This window comes from Pan paniscus, chromosome 2 (assembly GCF_029289425.2).
Source record: "Pan paniscus chromosome 2, NHGRI_mPanPan1-v2.0_pri, whole genome shotgun sequence".
NCBI lineage: Eukaryota > Metazoa > Chordata > Mammalia > Primates > Hominidae > Pan > Pan paniscus.
Window position 1 is genome coordinate 136626029 of NC_085926.1, and position 19230 is coordinate 136645258.

The 19230-nt window shown below is 38.0% G+C and overlaps 1 protein-coding gene across 6 annotated transcripts in view; it reads right to left on the reverse strand.

Moving 5' to 3' along the window:
- PIK3CB (phosphatidylinositol-4,5-bisphosphate 3-kinase catalytic subunit beta) overlaps positions 1-19230 on the reverse strand; it is a 182228-nt gene that overhangs the window by 64159 nt on the left and 98839 nt on the right. For all 6 annotated transcript variants that reach the window (XM_034957497.3, XM_034957498.3, XM_034957495.4 and 3 more), the window contains one exon: positions 610-861. In XM_034957497.3, the coding sequence (XP_034813388.1) occupies positions 610-861 (252 nt within the window). The remainder of the gene's footprint in view (positions 1-609; positions 862-19230) is intronic.

Here is a 19230-nt window from a genome sequence, read left to right on the forward strand (position 1 = left end):
ATTCATAATTTCAAAATCCGAGAAGCTCTAAAAACTGAAGGTTTGTTCATAGCTCATGTGACAGCAAAAAGTGGCCAGAGATAACAAAAAGCTAATGATAGTCACATTTAGTGTGAATACTCATATATTTCACTCCAAATATTAACATGTTTGATGACACATTTATGCCTCAGACCCCACAAGATATGTTGAGTCAGTTACGACCAATGATCTTTCTAAAATGCACAAAATTCTGAATTCTTAAACATATCTGTCACATGAAATTTCAGTTGAAAGACTGCAGAACTGTAAATTTTTCAAACATCATCATTCTTCATATCTTCTTAAAAGTATTACATATATAATAAAACACTTATAAAATAAACCTGCCAAAAGAAAATCCATGGTAGAAGGAGCAAGATTACAAAAAAAAAGCATGAACATAAACATAAATAAATGCATGAACATAAATCTAAAGATATAAACATGGAAATTTCTTATCTTCTTAAAATCAGTTTTTAAGGATCAAAGTTACCTAATATAATTTAACTTATATTACTCAATTATTTCAAACAGTCTTAAAATTATTCCGTTATATAAAACAATCCTCAGAAGTTGGTATATCATTACCACTTTTCCAGCTTTCCTGATGGTCTGATATTTAGAGGGATTAATAGTTTTCGTTGATTTCTTCGTTTTTACTTTATCCAAAACTGCATAAACAGCAAAACATAATCGAGCCATTCTTGGTAAGTCACAAATATTAATATCAAATTCCAGTGGTTCATTCCAAATATGATCATTTTTCCCTGATACCTCTGAGCTTACGATGGTTTTACACAGGAGCTCAGTACCATGAAAAAGACCAGCCCTGACATGAACCTGTAATGAAGCAGACAAAAACAAAAACAAAGTCATGAATACTGTACCACGAAAAACATCTCTTTTTGTTTGTTTGTTTGTTTCTACACTAAAAACATCTTTATTTTGGAGAAGGAAGGAACATACTGGAAGAAGAAACATGCCAAGTTTTAGAAAGCCTACTTGTCTGCAGAACCACTAGACTGTAATTAACCAGTATATCGTTCAGTAAACTGTAGTTAGTCTAATCTGTTTTTCACTTGCTAAGTAAACCAGCTATAAAATCACATATTGGTCCAAATGCCAGGGTGCTCAATGGTTTAAACAGGTCTAAAGAAACCATGACAGTAAGTATAAGCATACTATCATATGCTTACTCACTGACTTCATTTACTTGAGGTCTTGTCTTACCCTTCTCTATGTGTAGGAAAGAATGAATGGATGAGATGGCTCCAAAGTTTCTTTCTACTTCTAAATAATTTATGAATTTGTCATACTAAGTCAAGAGCTAACAAAAGATATTCCATCCATATCTTGATTATCCTATATATCACGGTCCTTTGTTTTTCCCTAAAGGCCTGGGGCCAGAGAGATGCAGGGCATGCGTAAGATGTCCCAGACAATTTTACTCATTTGCAGTTTTTTAAAATATATGACCTAATTATCACCAATTTAAAACTCAGGGAGAAAGTAGAGCTAAAAATAGTAGTAAAACACAGAGATTGACCCAGTGATAGACTTTTAAGGTCAAAGTTTTTATACCAGTTTATTCAGATGTGATACTAGCACACAATATTACTCAATAAATATTTACTAAACAAATGAATACATATGTGGAATTGTTTAGGCTTATCTTTCATTTTTCAAAAGCTTATCAACAAAAGCTTTTCTAGCTAGTTAAGAGTTACCACGCCAATATTTGAAAAGGAAGATAAATACCCAAGAATATACGCATACTTCATCTATAGATATTAAAATATATTCAAACAGTAACATAAAATTTTAAATACTGATGTAATCAGCAATTTTAATTATAAATATTTATAATATAATTATGAGTTTAAAACCTATTAAAATAGTTAAAACTATGTTATGCTGGCATAAATAAAACTGTAAGTTAGTAGGCCAGACATATCATAATATAGTAAAAAAAAGATGACTGACTTAATAAATAATATTCTTTTATCTAATTCCAGCAAAATGAACACAGATGGATTAGAGAGTTAAATATTTTTAAATGATTAAAAGCTAAAGAAATATTATTAAAAAGCTATCAGAATAACTTTTGAATCTGGATGATGGGTTCATGGAGGTTCATTATACTATTCTACTTTTGTGTATATTTGAAACTTTTCTTTTGAAAAAAAATTAAGCTAAAAGAAAAAAATGGTTATTCTAAACACAGATGGATTATTATAACACGATAAATATTCAAGTAACAGGGGTTACAAAGGATACTAAAAGTAGTTGCAGTAAATCCTCAGGTCACTAGGAATTTACATCTGAACACATGACCTAATTCCCTTCAACTCCAGAAAAAGGCGTAATCCTTCAAGTCCCCTGGTCCCATATTGCTCCAGCTCCCCAAGTACTGAGATGTTACTCCTTTGCTCCTCTGCATTGGAAAAATCTTCCTCCAGCAGGCTATAAACCTGTGCAAGTCTCTCTCAGATCAAACTCAAACAAAAATCTACCTTAGAAGCTGACTAACCATAATCACACATGTTCTTTCTACCACAGTGACAGTGGTACCAGCAGCTACTCAGTCACCTCTGTCTCCTACTTTCAATTCATCATGAAGTCTATGCTGTATACAAAGAAAAAGTTGATTTATGATGTAACCTTAAATGAAAAACAGTATAACACAACATACCATCAAAATACTATACTATAGCAAAATATTATCAAAAGCACAGCCAGGTGCAGTGTCTCAGGCCTGTAATCCCAGCATTTTGGGAGGCTGAGGCGGGTGGATCACTTGAGGTCAAGAGTTCAAGACCAGCCTGGCCAACATGGTGGAACACCATCTCTACTAAAAATACAAAAATTAGCTGGGTGTGGTGGAGAGCACCTGTAATCCCAGCTACTCAGGAGGCTGAGGCAGGAGAATCACTTGAACCCAGGAGGCGGGTTGCAGTGAGCCAAGACTGAACCACTACACTCCAGCCTGGGCGACAGAGAAAGATTGTGTCTCAAAAAAAAAAAAAAAAAAAAAAGCATGTTCACCTTGTAAACTGTGTGAAGAATACAAATAAAAGTAGTTTACAGGCTGGGCACGGTGGCTCATGCCTGTAATCCCAGCACTTTGGGAGGCCGAGGCAGGCGGATCATGAGGTCAAGAGATCGAGACCATCCTGGCCAACATGGTAAAACTCGGTCTCTACTAAAAATACAAAAATTAGCTGGGCACGGTGGCACACGCCTGCAGTCCCAGCTACTCAGGAGGCTGAGACAGGAGAATTGCTTGAACCCAGGAGGCAGAGGTTGCAGTGAGCCGAGATTGTGCCACTGCACTCCAGCCTGGGCAACAGAGTGAGACGCTGTCTCAAAAAAAAAAAAAAAAAAAAAAAAAAAGAAGTAGTTTATAGTGGATAGCTGGAATATTGGTGATTGTTGTCCCCTCTGATTAAAGGGGGACAAATATTAAAATCAATGATCTTTGATTTTATTTTATATAATGTTACCTTTAAATATTTTTAAATAGCCCAGAAAGTATTATAAAATGGCTGAATGTCCAAATGTAAGACCCTATATACAGACATAACAGCAAAATGACCACAGTCAATCCAAAACTCATTAAATGAAACCATGAATGAAAATAGAAATTTTTTGTGGTTTTTTTTTAAACTTTCATTTTAGGTTTGGGGGTACATGTGAAGGTTCGTTACATAGGTAAGCTGTTGTCACAGGGGTTTGTTGTATAGATTATTTCATCATCTAGGCATTAAGCCTAGTACCCAACAGTTACCTTTTCTGCTCTTCTCCCTCCTCCCCCCTTCACCCTCAAGTAGGCTCCAGTGTCTGTTGCTTCCTTCTTTGTGTTCATAAGTTCTCATCATTTAGCTTCCTTATAAGTGAGAACATGCGGCATTTGGTTTTCTATTTCTGCATAAGTTTGCTAAGGATAATAGCCTCCAGCTCCACCCATGTTCCCTAAAGACATGATCTCATTCTTTTTTATGGCTGCACAGTACTCCATGGTGATCATGTACCACATTTTCTTTATCCAATCTGTCACTGATGGGCATTTAGGTTAATTCCACATCTTTGCAATTGTGAATAGTGCTGCAATGAACATTCGCATGCATGTGTCTTTATGCTAGAATGATTTCTATTCCTCTGGGTATATACCCAGTAATAGGATTGATGGGTCAAATGGTAGTTCTGCTTTTAGTTTTTTAAGGAATCGCCATACTGCTTTTTACAATGGTTGAACTAATTTACACTCCCACCAGCAGTGTGTAAGTGTTCTCCACAACCTCATCAGCATCTCTTATTTTTTGACTTTTTAACAATAGCCATTCTGACTGGTGTGAGATGGTATCTCATTGTGGTTTTGATTTGCATTTCTCTAATGATCAGTGACATTAAGCTTTTTTGCATATGCTTGTTGGCCGCATGTATGTCTTCTTTTGAAAAGTGTCTGTTCATGTCATTTGCCCACTTTTAATGTTTTTTTCTTATAAATTTGTTTAAATTCCTTATAGATACTGGCTAATAGATCTTTGTCTGATGCATAGTTTGCAAATATTTTCTCCCATTCTGTAGGCTGTTTACTCTGTTGATAGGTTCTTTGGCTCTGCAGAAGCTCTTACGTTTAGTTAAATCCCACTTGTCAATTTTTGCTTTTGTTGTGATTGCTTTTGGTGGCTTTGTCATAAAATTTTTGCCCATTCCTAAGTGCAGGATGGTATTGCCTAGGTTGTCTTCCAGGGTTTTTATAGTTTGAGGTTTTACATTTAAAGTAAATATAAGTGTACATTTACATTAAGTCTTTAATCCACCTTGAGTTGACTTTTGTTTATGGTGTAAGGAAGGAGTCCAGCTTCAATCATCTACATATGGCTTGCCAGTTATCCCAGCACCATTTATTGAATAGGGAGTCTTTTCCCCACTGCTTGTTTTTGTCAACTTTGTTGAAGATCAGATGGTCGTAGGTGTGCAGCCTTATTTCTGGGCTCTTTATTCTGTTCCATTGGTCTATATGCCTATTTTTGTATTAGATATGATTTTTTAAAACAACCATTTGGGTTTTTCTCCCTCTCTTTAAGCAGGCAGCTTCAGGATTAAGTAGTCACACCCTTAAGCAATCTTTCTTTAAGTCCATGTCTCTGAACTACTTTAAATGGTATTTCCCTGTGTTCCCAGAAATTAGTCAAAAAGCCTGGGCACTTTCATTTTTAGTTTCTAAAGACTATGAACTAAAGAAAATTATGAAGAAAGATTTACACAACAGCACTTTTAGAAAATCTTTATATCTACCTTATATGCTATACACAAAGCATCTAACTTATCAGAAACTTACATTAGCTCAGTATTTTTTTTTTTTTTTTGAGATGAGGTCTCACTCTGTCACCCAGGCTGCAGTGCAGTGGCATGATCTCAACTAACTGCAACATCCATCTCCCGGGTTCAAGTGATCCTCCCACTTCAGCCTCCCAAGTAGCTGGGATTACAGGTGCGCACCACCATGCCTGGCTAATTTTTGTATTTTTAGTAAAGACAGGGTTTCGCCAAGTTGGCCAGGCTGGTCTCAAACTCCTGAGCTCAAATGATCTGCCCACCTTGGCTCCCAAAGGTATGAGCCTTTAACACCGGTCTAGCGTGGTATTTTAAACAGCTAAAATAGAACACTAGAAAGAATAGGAATAAGTGAAGGCATATTAAGACACACTTCACTTCTCATATTCCCAATTACTTTGTTTCTCTAAATAAATGTTTAGTTGCCTGTAAGAACCATACAACAATTATTTTCTCCTGAGCAATTAAGAAACAGCCCCATCATCAATGTCTGTATCAGCTCTGTATCATCTCCAGAGAAGTCTTTCAAGGCTGAAGAAATAATCAATTTCATAGCTTTAAACACATTACCAAAAATTCTGTATGATATTATATACTGAACATTTAACCTAAATTCCAGTCATTTAAACTAAATTCATATAAACTCCCAATCTGCTCTGCAAACACTGACAAAAAAAAGGGGGGTAGGGGAAGAAATGTGTATGTACAGTGTGAAAATAGAAAATGAGACCTGAAGAAATAGCTAGGCTAGAAAAAAAAGCTTGGGAATCAAGCAAAGGTGGTGTACTTTTTCAAGTTTCTGACAAGGAAGATACCAGTAATTGCTTTCCAAGATGTGAAGACGACTAAGTGAGAAGAAAATCACTAAGAGGTGTTGATGCAGGGTCCGCATGCCTGAGGCAAACAACCCATCTGACTTCTGACTTCCTTGACCTAAATATCTCCAACTAGGTACTTCTCTCCTTCCCTTCAGCCACACAATCTCACGATGCCACCCTGAATTTGACTTCACCACACCCTAGCACCTCCAAATCACTAATTATTACATCTCAGTTTCCAACCACTTCCCACCCTGATTCCAACTTACTGTTAATACATTCCCAAAGGAAAACTTTGTAGCCATCACTAAGACCTCTATTTCAATAACCAACACCTCTTTCTCCCCGCTTCTCTAATAGTTTTGTCTGCCTTCACTCTCACCAAAATTATCTGCAAGTGCCTCTCTCCCATCACACTCGTCTGGAAGTCTGTATCTTGGATAAACCTAATCACCTGCCTCCTCTCCATCCCAAATGTTTTCAGGCAGACCAGCACCATGACTGACTGTTTTCAAATGTAAAATTACTATTTCAGGCTGGGTGAGGTGGCTTACACCTGTAATCCCAGCACTTTGGGAAGCCAAGGCAGGCAGATCCCTTGAGCGCAGGAGTTCAAGACCAGCCTGGGCAACATGGCAAAAGCCCATCTCTACAAAAAAATACAAAAATTAGTCAGGTGTGGTGGCGTGCACCTGTAGTCACAGCTACTCAGGAGGCTGACGTGGGAGGATCGCCTGAGCCCTAGAGGCATAGGTTGCAGTGAGCAGAGATTGTGCCACTGCATGCCAGCCTGGGTGACAGAGCAAGACCCTGCCTCATTCAGAAAGAAAAAAGAAAAGAAAGGAAAGAAAGAAAATAAAGAAAAAACTATTTTGTTACTGTAAGATTTCTTACCTTTTACTGCTCAAAATTTCTATTACCATTTACTCTCCAGAGAGATAATAAGCCTGCAAACTACAAAAAAACTTTAAAGCCCTGTTTAAGCTACTTTTTGGGAAAATGAAAGTGATTTCATAGGCAACTAACACTCCACATATCTTCATGAAAAGTGAGTGGGGGAGAGGGCAGTGCCATCTACTCACACATGATTTCTGCTTAGAAACTTCATATCCTTAAGTTGTTTTTTTTTTGAGACAGAGTTTTGCTCTCATTGCCCACACTGGAGTGCAATGGCATGATCTCGGCTCACTGCAACATCCGCCTTCTGGGTTCAAGCAATTCTCCTGCCTCAGCCTCCCGAGTAGCTGGGATTATAAGCACCTGCCACCACACCCGGCTAATTTTTTTGTATTTTTAGTAGAGATGAGGTTTCACCATGTTGGTCATGCCGGTCTCTAACTCCTGACCTCAGGTGTTCCACTTGTCTGGGCCTCCCAAAGTGCTGGGATTACAGGCATGAGCCACTGGGCATGGCCAAGATGATTTAATGTTACTCTAGGCTCAGTTGATGATCCATGTGTGCATATATATGTATATACACTTTGATCTTATTTGACTTTAAATGAACACAACAAAGTCTCCACTGCCTAATCTTTCCCAAATCCAGTTTTGAAAATATGCATACAGAATTTCCTGAAAAACACACAACATTTGTTTAGGAAGTCCAAATATTATTCAATTAAAGATAAACCATCAAATGGCTGAATACAGTACTAAGACTGAATTAATTTGGTCTCTTCTAGAATGACTTTTTCCAGATTATACTGTCAATATTATATTTTATGTCTACCTAGTGAAAGACATTATAAGAGAGATGAGAAGCATTATTTTGCCTACTATAATATGATGTTGTCAGAGGTGTTGGTGCTCACTACATTACTCACTGTGTCTCATTCATAAGGATTCCCTAAGCATATCTCTCTCAATTTACAGTATTGAAATATGCTACAAACTCATAAATAACTAGTTTGTTTTACCTTATGAGATTCTGAATATTATAACTGATCATGTTTTCTCTTTGCCTTGTCCACTAGGTGTAGGGCAAGCAGACAGTCAAATATGTAGCCCACATCAAAAAATTAATCACACAGGATCTAATATTATACACATACCTACTAGGAATCTTGCTACTGGGTGTTTTTTTTTTTCTTATTTCCTGTCAATTAACTATCCTCTATTTTTTTTTAAAGTCAAAACTGTCTGTATTGTATGTGCTATGTAAGAGAGAGAGAGAGACACACACAGACACACACACACACACACACACACAGACTGTGTGTGTAGGCTCACCTCAAATAATCTGTAAAATGAGATTTGGTAAATCATAAATAAAACAAAACATACATAAAATATATTGTGCATCTGTTGTATGGGAGGTTATAAGATAGGAATATCAGGATAAAAGTGGTATTCAATTCTTACTCTCGATAATCTTACCTGAATTTGTCACCTTTTTAATATGGCATTTAAATATAGTTTATGCAGAAAATTATGAATTTTACAAATGATTATTTTTCAGTGTTCTGGTGATAAAGACATTGAGAAATAAAGACAAATAAGTCCCCACCATATAATAAAGGCTCAATAAATGTTCGCTAGTATTTAAAAACAAAACAAAACAGAATGCTAGTTATAACTGCATCCAAAAACTTCTGGCAAAACTCAGGTATAGGAAATGAAGTAGAATTAGGGATGAGCTGCTATAAAAGCTCAAAAAAAAAAAAAAAACCCAAAAAACCCTGAATTATAATGGGCTAAAAAAAAGTCCCGTACCACCTGTGTGAACAGCCACAACAAAAAATGTGATCTGGGAAAGAATAACAATAAAGAACTAATCTAACTTGAGTATGGTGACAATTTAAAAAAAAAAAAGACCCTGAACATTCTGAAAAAATTTGTTGAAAATAAGTATCATTATTTAACAGTCAAAGTATGATTTATTTCAGGCCAAGTCATTAAGATTAGTTCTGCTTGAGAAATCTCTGTGTAATTTACCATAATTATTAAAGTTGACAAATCGTTAAAAAGAAACAAGAGTAGGAAAAAAGACCCAACTTTATAATGATGCTAAAAATTTTGTTCTCTGAATTTAAAAATTTTGTTATCTGAATTTAGAATCTCCCATTAAAAAAAAAGAAGCATAAAAAAAGAAGTTTTTGTTTTCAGAAAAAGCAGTAACAAAATCCATCCTCTAAATTTGTATCACATGAAATTTTATAAAAATTGTCCCATTTCCTGAAGTTTGATCTGGGTTATCTTCAATCTTGAGAAGTAAAGCATTTTAAAGTATAATTAATCATGATTTAAAACCTGGCACAGTGGCTCACGCCTGTAATCGCAACACTTTGGGAGGTCGAGGTGGGCAGATCACTTGAGTTCAGGAGTTCGAGACCAGCCTGGGCAACGTGGCGAACTCTCCTCTCTACTCAAAATACAAAAAATAGCCGGGCGTGGTGGTGTGGGCCTATGATCCCAGCTACTCAGGAGGCTGAGGTGGAAGGATCCCTTGAGCCTTGGGGCCAGAGCCTGTGGTGAGCCAAGACGTGTCACTGCACTCCAGCCTGGGTGACAGAGCGAGACCCCGTCTCAAAAATAAAAATAATAATCATGCTTTATACGGTTACATGTTTTATTATCCAACTTTAATAAATTTTCATGGAAACACTTCTTCACAAGCCCCAGAACATTAGGAGAGCAAAAGAAGTCAGGCTTTGACATGCAAAGGACTTGCCACTGTGCTATAGCAGGGAGGTGCCAAGCCAACACACAGACTGCATTCCTATACTCACCAATTAAAAATGTTCTGTGTTGAATAAGATATGAATTTTTTTCACATCAACATTTTAATTTCCTTCTTGTTCCACAATATGGCCAAAATCCACTACATTTTTGCCCTTAGATATTAGACACAAAAAAAGATCAGTAGCATGAATAGGTGGAAATTCCCATGTTTTGGGAATTTCCCAGCCTTGATCATTTGTAAAAAGTGAAAAACTGTCTCTTCTACCTTCATCACTTCAGACACCAAATGTTAGGGTTTTCCTACACCAACCAATTCTCCAACTCTCTGGACACCAATTGGGTATCCTACAATTCAATTTTGATGCTACCTGGACTTAGGGCAGATGCTACCAGGTTATGGCATTAGTTCCATAAGACTGACTTCCAATTCAGGTGACAATTGCAAATCCCAGGTTATTATTTGTACTTGTGATCAATCGAGGGTTCCCACAAATGCCCTCCTCAGGTTCAATTTGCTCTAATGGCTCACAAAACTCAGGGAAACACATTTATCCATTTATTATAAAGGATATTACAAAGGATAGAAATGAATAGCCAAATGAAAAGGTATATATATGTTCTTCAAGGTCCCGAAGGGTCCCAAGTGCAGAAGCTTGTCCCCATAGAATTTGGCTGCACTATCCTCTCAGCATGTGGATATATTCACTAACCCAGAAGTCCTGCAAATCCCATTATTTAGGGTTTTTATGGAGGAGGCTCCATTAAGTAGGTATGGTTATTAAGTCATTGGCCACTGTTAAGTCGGTCTCTGTCCTCCCTCCCCACTCCAGAAGTCCCGGTGTGGAGCTGAAAGTTCCAATCCTCTATCCACGTGGTTGGTTTCTCTGGCAACCGGCTCCATCCTGGAGCTATCTAGGGACTGTAAGTCTCCATTCATCTTGTCAGCATACAAAAAGACACTTCTATCATTACCCAGATTCCATGGGTCTTGAAAGCTCTTTTGTCAGGACACTGAGACTAGATCAAACCATTAGAATAATAGATGCTCCTATCACTCAGGAAATGACAAGGGACTTAAGGAGCTCTGTGCCAAAAGCCACGGCGGAGACCAAATGTATATTCTTTATTATGTCACAATTTGTAAAAAGGTAGCTTTGTTCTGACTTATGAGAAGAATACTACGTGACCTTCAACTAAGGATAAAATGTTAGAGACAGTTACGTTAAAATGTATTCATTCATTGCACAAATATTTATTCAGTGTTCCAGGCACTGAAAGAAGAAGATAAAAAGAGGAAAATACGGGGAAGGTGTGGGGGTAGGGGGTGTGGGTGTGATGTTTGAAAATTTACCTTTTGGGCAGTGTTCAGTATTTGGGTGATGAATACACTAAAAGCCCAGACTTCACTTCTATGCAACATATGCATGTAAGAAATATGCATTTATACTCCCTAAATATATATATTTTTAATGTTTAAGATTAAAGATACAAGTTCCTTGGGTTATATACTTTAATAGATAAGGAGTCCTGAGACCTATATAACTAGGCTATGGGGAATTATGATGTATGACTAATACGTGTGATACAGGATATGCTGCACTTGTATTTCTCTTGGGCTTCTTGAATTTGTGTTTCTGTCTTTTGCTGACTTTGCCAATAATCTAGTTTCCTGTGATTATTTCCTTAAGTAGTCTTCCTGAACTGTACTCTTTCTCTTATTTTTCTCAAAGATTGCACAAATGTTAGACTTTCTAGTATTTTCTCACAGGTTCCTGGGGCTCTATCAAATTTTTCTCCCATTTTTCTCTCTGTGGTTCAAACTGGAAAATTTGTATTGATTAATCTTTAAGTTCACTGATCCTTTAGTTTTTCATCACCATTCTGCTATTGGGTCCATTCAGTGTATTTTTAAATTTCAGTTATTATATTTTTTAGTTCTGAATTTTCCATTTGATTCTTCCTTATATCTTCTATTTAATGGCTGAAACTTTCTCCCTCTCCAGTCCCTCCTGCTGATTTGCCCTTAGTTGTTATAGCATTTTCATAACTGCTTTAATGTCTTTGTGAGATAATTCCAACATCTGTGTCATCCCGTCACTGACGTCTATTGAACTATCATTGTCCACACAACTTCAGATTTTCCTCATTCTTTATGTGTCAACTAATTTTGAATTGTATTCCAGATATTTTGTCTATTATGTTATGAGACATTGGGTCTTGTTTATATCCTATGGAGAATGTTGATATTTTTGTTTTGGGGGACCATAGTTATTTAGGTTCAACAGTTGGAAGTTTCCATGAGCCTTCTGTGAGCTGCAGTTCCGATACCAGTTCAGCTTTCAAGTCTTCTTGCAGGGCTATTTGCATCTGTCCCATGTGTGCACTACACATTAACCAGTTTGAGACTTGGCTAATGGAATATGCCACTGTTCAGTTCTCAAAGTATGTAGACTGTTAAGAGCAGATCCTCATATGCACAGCTCAGGAATAAGCTTATAAACACAGATAACTTTAAGAGGTTGCTTTCCTGAGCTTATCTCACTCTGCAATGTTCCAAGTATTTTTTAGTAGGCTGGGGTTCCCCTTTACTTGTTATCCAACCAGAAAGCTGTGGCTTTATTCACTCACACTTCCTGCAACTATGCTAAACACTAGGGGGGTGAGGGAAGGGGAGACTTACTCCATTCTCTTGTATCTACAACTCCTATAATTGAAACGGACATTCAACTCTGAGTCTTAGGCTCTGCCTGTCCCCGCTTCTCCTGCCACTGCCACTGCTACCACCGTTGCTATTGCCACAATACCGTTCAGAGACCGGGGCAATGCAGAAGAGAAAAAAGAAACAAAAAGAGGAGAAAAAGAGGTACAATTCATACATTCTTTGAGAGTTAGAAGACCCCTTTCCCACTAGAGCTATAAACAGCTATAAATAATGTCTTCTTCTAGATTTTAGGCAACACTGAGTTCAGGCTTCTGCTGAATATTAATTAAGATGTATACATGAAAGAGGAAAACACTACAAGGCTAGCCAGGCTCGGTGGCTCATGCCTGAAATCCCAGCACTTTGGGAGGCTGAGGCAGAAGGATCACTTGAGCGGAGGAGTTCAAGGCCAACCTGGACAACACAGTGAAATCTCGTCTCTATAAAAAGTCAAAAAAAAAAAAATTAGCTGTGTGTGGTGATGCATGCCTGTAGTCCCAGATATACAGGAGTCTGAGGCAGGAGGGTATCTTGAACCCAGGAAGTCAAGGCTGCAGTGAGCCGTGTTTATCCACTCCACTCCAACCTGGGTGACGGAGCAAGACTGTCTTTAAAAAAACAAAAAGCCCTACAAGGCCATGGAAAGATTGATCAGGAAGCTATATGCTACAGAATTCCAAGCACTCCCACAGAGATGGAAGATGTTCAAGTGCCAGGGAGGCAGAGTGGTGAGTCAACACTGAACATTTGAGATTTCTGTTATAGACCTCATACAGCGTCATGTGTCCTATATGATCTCTCAGACTGCAAATACGATGGATTAGACGCCTGTGATTAGGTTATACTATATGATACTGTCAGCTTTAAGGAGGGCAGATAATCCTCAGTGAGACTGACTTATTTGTTGAACCCTTAAAAGACACTCAGCTCTTCCTAGCAAAAGAGTCAAAGAATGAGAAAATTTGATGCGTGAGAAATTTTCCAGACTTAAAAGTTAGACAGGGCCACAGGGCAAGGATCTGAGAGCTGTCTCTAGTTACAGAGAGAAGACCCCAGCCAACAGCCAGCAGGGAATTGGAGACTTCAGGCCTACAATCACATGGAACAGAACTGGGCCAACAACTTGAATCAGTTCAGAAGCAGACTCTTTCAGAGCTTTCAAAAAGGAGTGCAGCCAAAGTACACCTAGATTGCTGAGCTAGTAAGTAAATGTTGTTTTAAGTTTATGGTATTTTGTTATCCAGCAACAGAAAACTAACATAAGGGACTACTATGAACTTTATGCCAATAAACAACAACAAAACAAATTCTCTGAAAGACAAAAATTACCAAAATTGACACAAAAGAAACAGAAAATCTGTCTACCATACCCATTAAATAAATTTTGAATTTCTTTCTTTTTTTGTTTTGTTTTGTTTTGTTTTTTTGAGATGGAGTTTCGCTCTTGCTGCCCAGGCTGGAGTGCAATGGTGTGACCTCAGCTCACTGCAACCTCCGCCTCCCAGGTTTCAGTGTTAGCCAGGATGGTCTCGATCTCCTGGCCTCGAGATCCGCCCGCCTCGGCCTGTTGGTTAGGCTGGTCTCGAACTCCTGACCTCAGGTGATCCACCCGCCTCGGCCTCCCAAAGTTCTGGGAATATAGGCATGAGCCACGACTCCTGGCTATAAATTAAGTTTCTAATTAAAAACCTTCCCATAAAGAAAACTTAAGGCTCAGCTGGCATGGAGTAAGTTCTATTAAATATTTAAGGAATAAATAATACCAGTCCAACTGGTATTTTCTGAACGTAAACTTGTTCAGAAAATAGAGAAGGCTTCTCACCTCATTATATGACCAACGTTATTCTAATACCAAAATCAAAGAAAGACATTACAAGTCAAGAACACACCAATATTCCTCAATTTTCTTTATGAGCATAGACCATAAAATCCATAACAAAATATTAATAAGTCAAATTTAATAATGTATAAAAAGGCTAACACATCTTGACCGAGTGAACATTATTTCAGAAAAGTAAGGTTGGTTTCAACTTTTGAAAACCAATGGATGCCAGGCGCAGTGGCTCACGCCTGTAATCACAGCACTTTGGGAGGCCGAGGCAGGTGGATCATGAGGTCAGGAGATCGAGACCATCCTGGCTAACATGGTGAAACCCCGTCTCTACTAAAAAAAATACAAAACATTAGCCAGGCATGGTGGCGGGTGCCTATAGTCCCAGCTACTCAGGAGGCTGAGGCAGGAGAATGGCATGAACCTGGGAGGGGGAGCTTGCAGTGAGCCGAGATTGAGCCACTGCACTCCAGCCTGGGTGGCAGAGTGAGACTCCGTCTCAAAAAAAAAAAAAAAAAAAGAAAACCAATGAATTAAAATATACAAATCATCTCAAAAAATGCAGAAAAAGTGATTAACTTTTTCTTAAAGGATAAAAATTTTCAGCAAACTAGGAAGAGAATTTCTTGAATAAGGGGCATCTATGAAAAAAACTACATTATATTTAAAGTTGAAAGACTGAATGAATGCTGTCCTTTAAGATAAAGAACAAAATCAAGATGGCAGGCTGGGCATAGTAGCTCACATCTGTAATCCCAGCATTTTGTAAGGCTGAGGTGGGTGGATCACCTGAGGTCAGGAGTTTGAGACCAGGCTGGCCAACATGGCGAAACCCTGTCTCTACTAAAAATACAAAAATTAGCTGGGTGTGGTGGCAGGCGCCTATAATTCCAGCTACACCGGACACTGAGGCATGAGAATCACTTGAACCCGGGAGGCGGAGGTTGCAGTGAGGTGAGATTGCGCCACTGCACTCCAGCCTGGGTGACAGAGTGAGACTCTGTCAGAAAAAAAAAAAAAAGGTCTACTATAATGGTTAATTTTATGTGTCAACTTGATTAGGTCACAGGGTACCCTGGTATTTGGTCAAGCATTTTTCTGGGTGTTACTAATGAGATATTTGGTCAAACATTATTCTGGGTGATTTTGGATGTGATTAACATTGTGATCAGTAGACTGGGTAAAGCAGATTGCCCTCCCTGATGTAGGATAGCCTCATCCAACTGGCTGAATACCTGAAGAGAACAAAGACTGACCCTCCCCAAGTAAGACAGAATTCTTCCTGCTTGACTGCCTTGTAACTGGGACATTGGCTTTTTTCCCTGCCTTGGGACTCTAACTGAAACATTGGCTCTTCCTGGGTTTGAGTCAAGCCTACCAGCCTTCAGATAGGAACTACACCCACTGGCATTCCTGGTTCTCAGGCTTTCAGATTCAGACTGGAACTCAACCACTGGCTCTCTTGGGTCTCCAGTTGCCCACCTCCATAATCATTTAAGTCAATTTCTTATAATAAATCTTCTATATTTTTTGCTTATTTATATGTGATAATATAGATATAGCTATACATATTGTATCCTATTGGCTCTGTTTCTCTGGAGAACCCTGAGTAATCCATTTACCCTTATCACTTCTATTTAAAATTGTACTGGGATTCTTAGCCAGTGCATACAGGAAAGAAAAAAGTTTGGAAAGAAAGATGTAAAGCTGCCACCTTTTTTCAGATTTTGCTTTAACATTCTCCTGGAGCTCCTCACCTGTGTAGCAAGGTATATCTACAGGAAAATCATGTCATAATTACATTTAATGTACTCAAATTCAACTATATAATCCTGCTGGGGAGAAGAAAGAAAAAGAGAACTACAGTGCTAGGTACGGTGGGGTGAGGTACATACATTAAATACTACCTGTCATTAAGCCCATTAATCCTCTCCATGAACATAACAACGGCAAACAATAGAATCAATCAAGCTTGATACCTGATAGAAGTGGCAAAACATATGGACATAAAATGTCAATGACTTTATTGGGTTTCTGACCACTGACAAAGGAATAACGCATAATGCTTGAGAAAAAATAAAACACGAATGAAGGCTTCTTGGATATTCTTTAGAAAGAAATTAAGTAAAGGGCTGCAGAGAAATACCAACCATAAACAAATCAAAGAACTGATAAATTATCTACAGAAGACAAATATGATAACCTGCAAATGGGAAGAACAAGCAGAAATTCCCATTTGTTACTACGTAGATTCTATATCTATACCTATAAATTACTAAACAAAACCATATATATATAATATTCCATATGACTTGTGGGTAGATTTGACTCCATGTGATTTTTGCCTTTAAAAATGAAATCTGGTCCGGCATGGTGGCTTGTGCCTGTAATCCCAGTGCTTTGAGAGGCCAAAGCAGGAGGACTGCTTGAGGCTAGGAGTTCAAGACCAGCACTAGCAACATAGCAAGACCCTATCTCTATAAAAATAGAAATAAAAATAAAAATTAGCTGGAAGTGATGGTGTATACCTGTAGTCCTAGCTACTTGGGAGGCTGAGGTAGGAGGATCGCTTGAGACCAGGAGTTCAAGGTTACAGTGAGCTATGATCATGCCACTCAACTAGTGAGGGTGACAACGTAATACCCTGTCTCTAAATAAATAATTTTTTTAAAAAAAGAATAAAATCCTCAAGGAAGTCTACTATTTACTAATCCAGAGGACTGTCCAGCACATATTATAAAGTGAATAAATCAAGTTATAGAACAATGTACATAGTATCATCCCTTTATTAACAAACCATTTGACAAATCACAGAAATAAACACAACCAAAACCCCTTTAATTCCATATCATATGTTTATATATATTTTTATAAACCTGGAGGACATTCACAAAGCTTGTTAACTTTGAATCCCTTATGATGGTAAGGAGAGACCAGTACCTTTTTTCTTAATCATGTTTGCACTTTTTCTTTTCCTTTCTTTTTTTGGGGGGAGATTGGGTCTCACTCTGTCACCGGGGTGGAAGGCAGTGGCACAATCTCAGCTCAGGGGCAGCCTCGACCTCCCAGGCTCCAGCGATCCTCCCACCTCAGCCTCCCTCATAGCTGGGACTACAGACATATGCCACCATACCCAGCTAAGCTTTGTATTTTTTGTAGAGATGGGATTTCACCATGTTGCCCAGGCTGGTCTTGAACTCCTGGACTCAAGTGATCTGCCCGCCTTGGCCTCCCAAAGTGCTAGGATTACAGGTGTGAGCTACCACGCCCAGCCTGTTTGCACTTTTTCATTTGTTGCAACAATTAGTCTTGTTATACTTTTGCAATTAAAAAATTTAAATTAAAAGATAAAAACAGGATTACCACTAAAATAGAAAACAGAGGTTAACCGGCCATAAACACGCTCATTAAAAAGAAAAATCTAGGCTGGGCGCAGTGGCTCACACTTGTAATCCCAGCACTTTGGGAGGCCACAGCGGGCGGATCACGAGGTCAGGAGTTCGAGACCAGCCTGGCCAATATGGTGAAACCCCGTCCCTACTAAAAATACAAAAATTAGCCAGGTGTGGTGGCGTGTGCCTGTAGTCCCAGTTACTGGGGAGGCTAAGGTAGAAGAATTGCTTGAACCCGGGAGGCAGAGGTTGCAGTGAGCCGAGTTCGTGCCACTGCGCTCTAGCCTGGGCAACAGAGTGAGACTCCATCTCAAAAAAAAAAAGAAAAATCTAGCTGAGGATATAAAAGCAAAGCCTTTATTTTAATGATAGCTACTCAAAGAATCTTCTTCTAAAATTGCATATATTTAAGGTGTACAACATTGATGTTTTAATATAGAATGAAGTGTTTGCTACACAGTCAAGTAAATCAACATATCCATTATCACACACAGTTACTTTTCTTTTCTGAGGAGCGGTAAGAGTACCTAAAATCTACTTTCCTAGCAAATTTCCTGTATACAATATTATTAACTATAGTCTTCATGTTGTATATTAGATCTCCAGAATTATTCAACCAAGATAACTCTTTGTACCTTCAAATTATTTCTCTCAACTTTTTTCACAGCCTCACCCACTTGTCTAACACCAAAGGCGGTAACCACCCTTCTACTCTCCCCCAAAATCTTTAATACCCATGTACAAAAGCAAGACATTGGTAATTTTTGGCAAGGGGCTCCTGAATATATCTTCACGCAACAAACATTTCAAACAAACCAAATCTCTTTCTTGGATCACAAAAATTATTCACTTAATTTCCTACTCAGCAAATTAGGGAAAATAAATGCCTTATACTCTGAGACAAAATGCTTTGTTAAGTCTTTATTTAAATGTATGGGATTGAGCAATAAACCCCCATGTGTTAACAACTTGTGGTCCATAACATAGTAATCTATTTTCTTCCAGGAAATGGTATTACATGTTCTCTGTGCTCAGTTTAAAAGGAAAGAAAAGAAAAGAAAAAAAAAAAGACTGAAAGAGGGGTTCAGTGCAGTTCTAGGCAAGGCTGAGAGCGGAGAGTAAGCTTGCATAAAAACATGAGATCTATAGTTTTGGCTTAACTTTCACTTGCTGAAATTTAACATATTCATCATCACATATAGTTACCTTTGTTTTTTTTGAGTAAGGAGTGGTAAGAGTACCTAAAATCTACTCTCCTAGCAAATTCCTGTATAAAATATCATTAACTATAGTCTTCGGGTTGTACATTAGCTCTCTAGAATTATTCAACCAAGATAACTCTACTTTGCACCTTTGAATTATTTCTCTCAACTTTCTTCACAGTCTTACCCATCTATATTATATATTTCTTCTATATAATATACAGAAGAAATATGTAATATATAC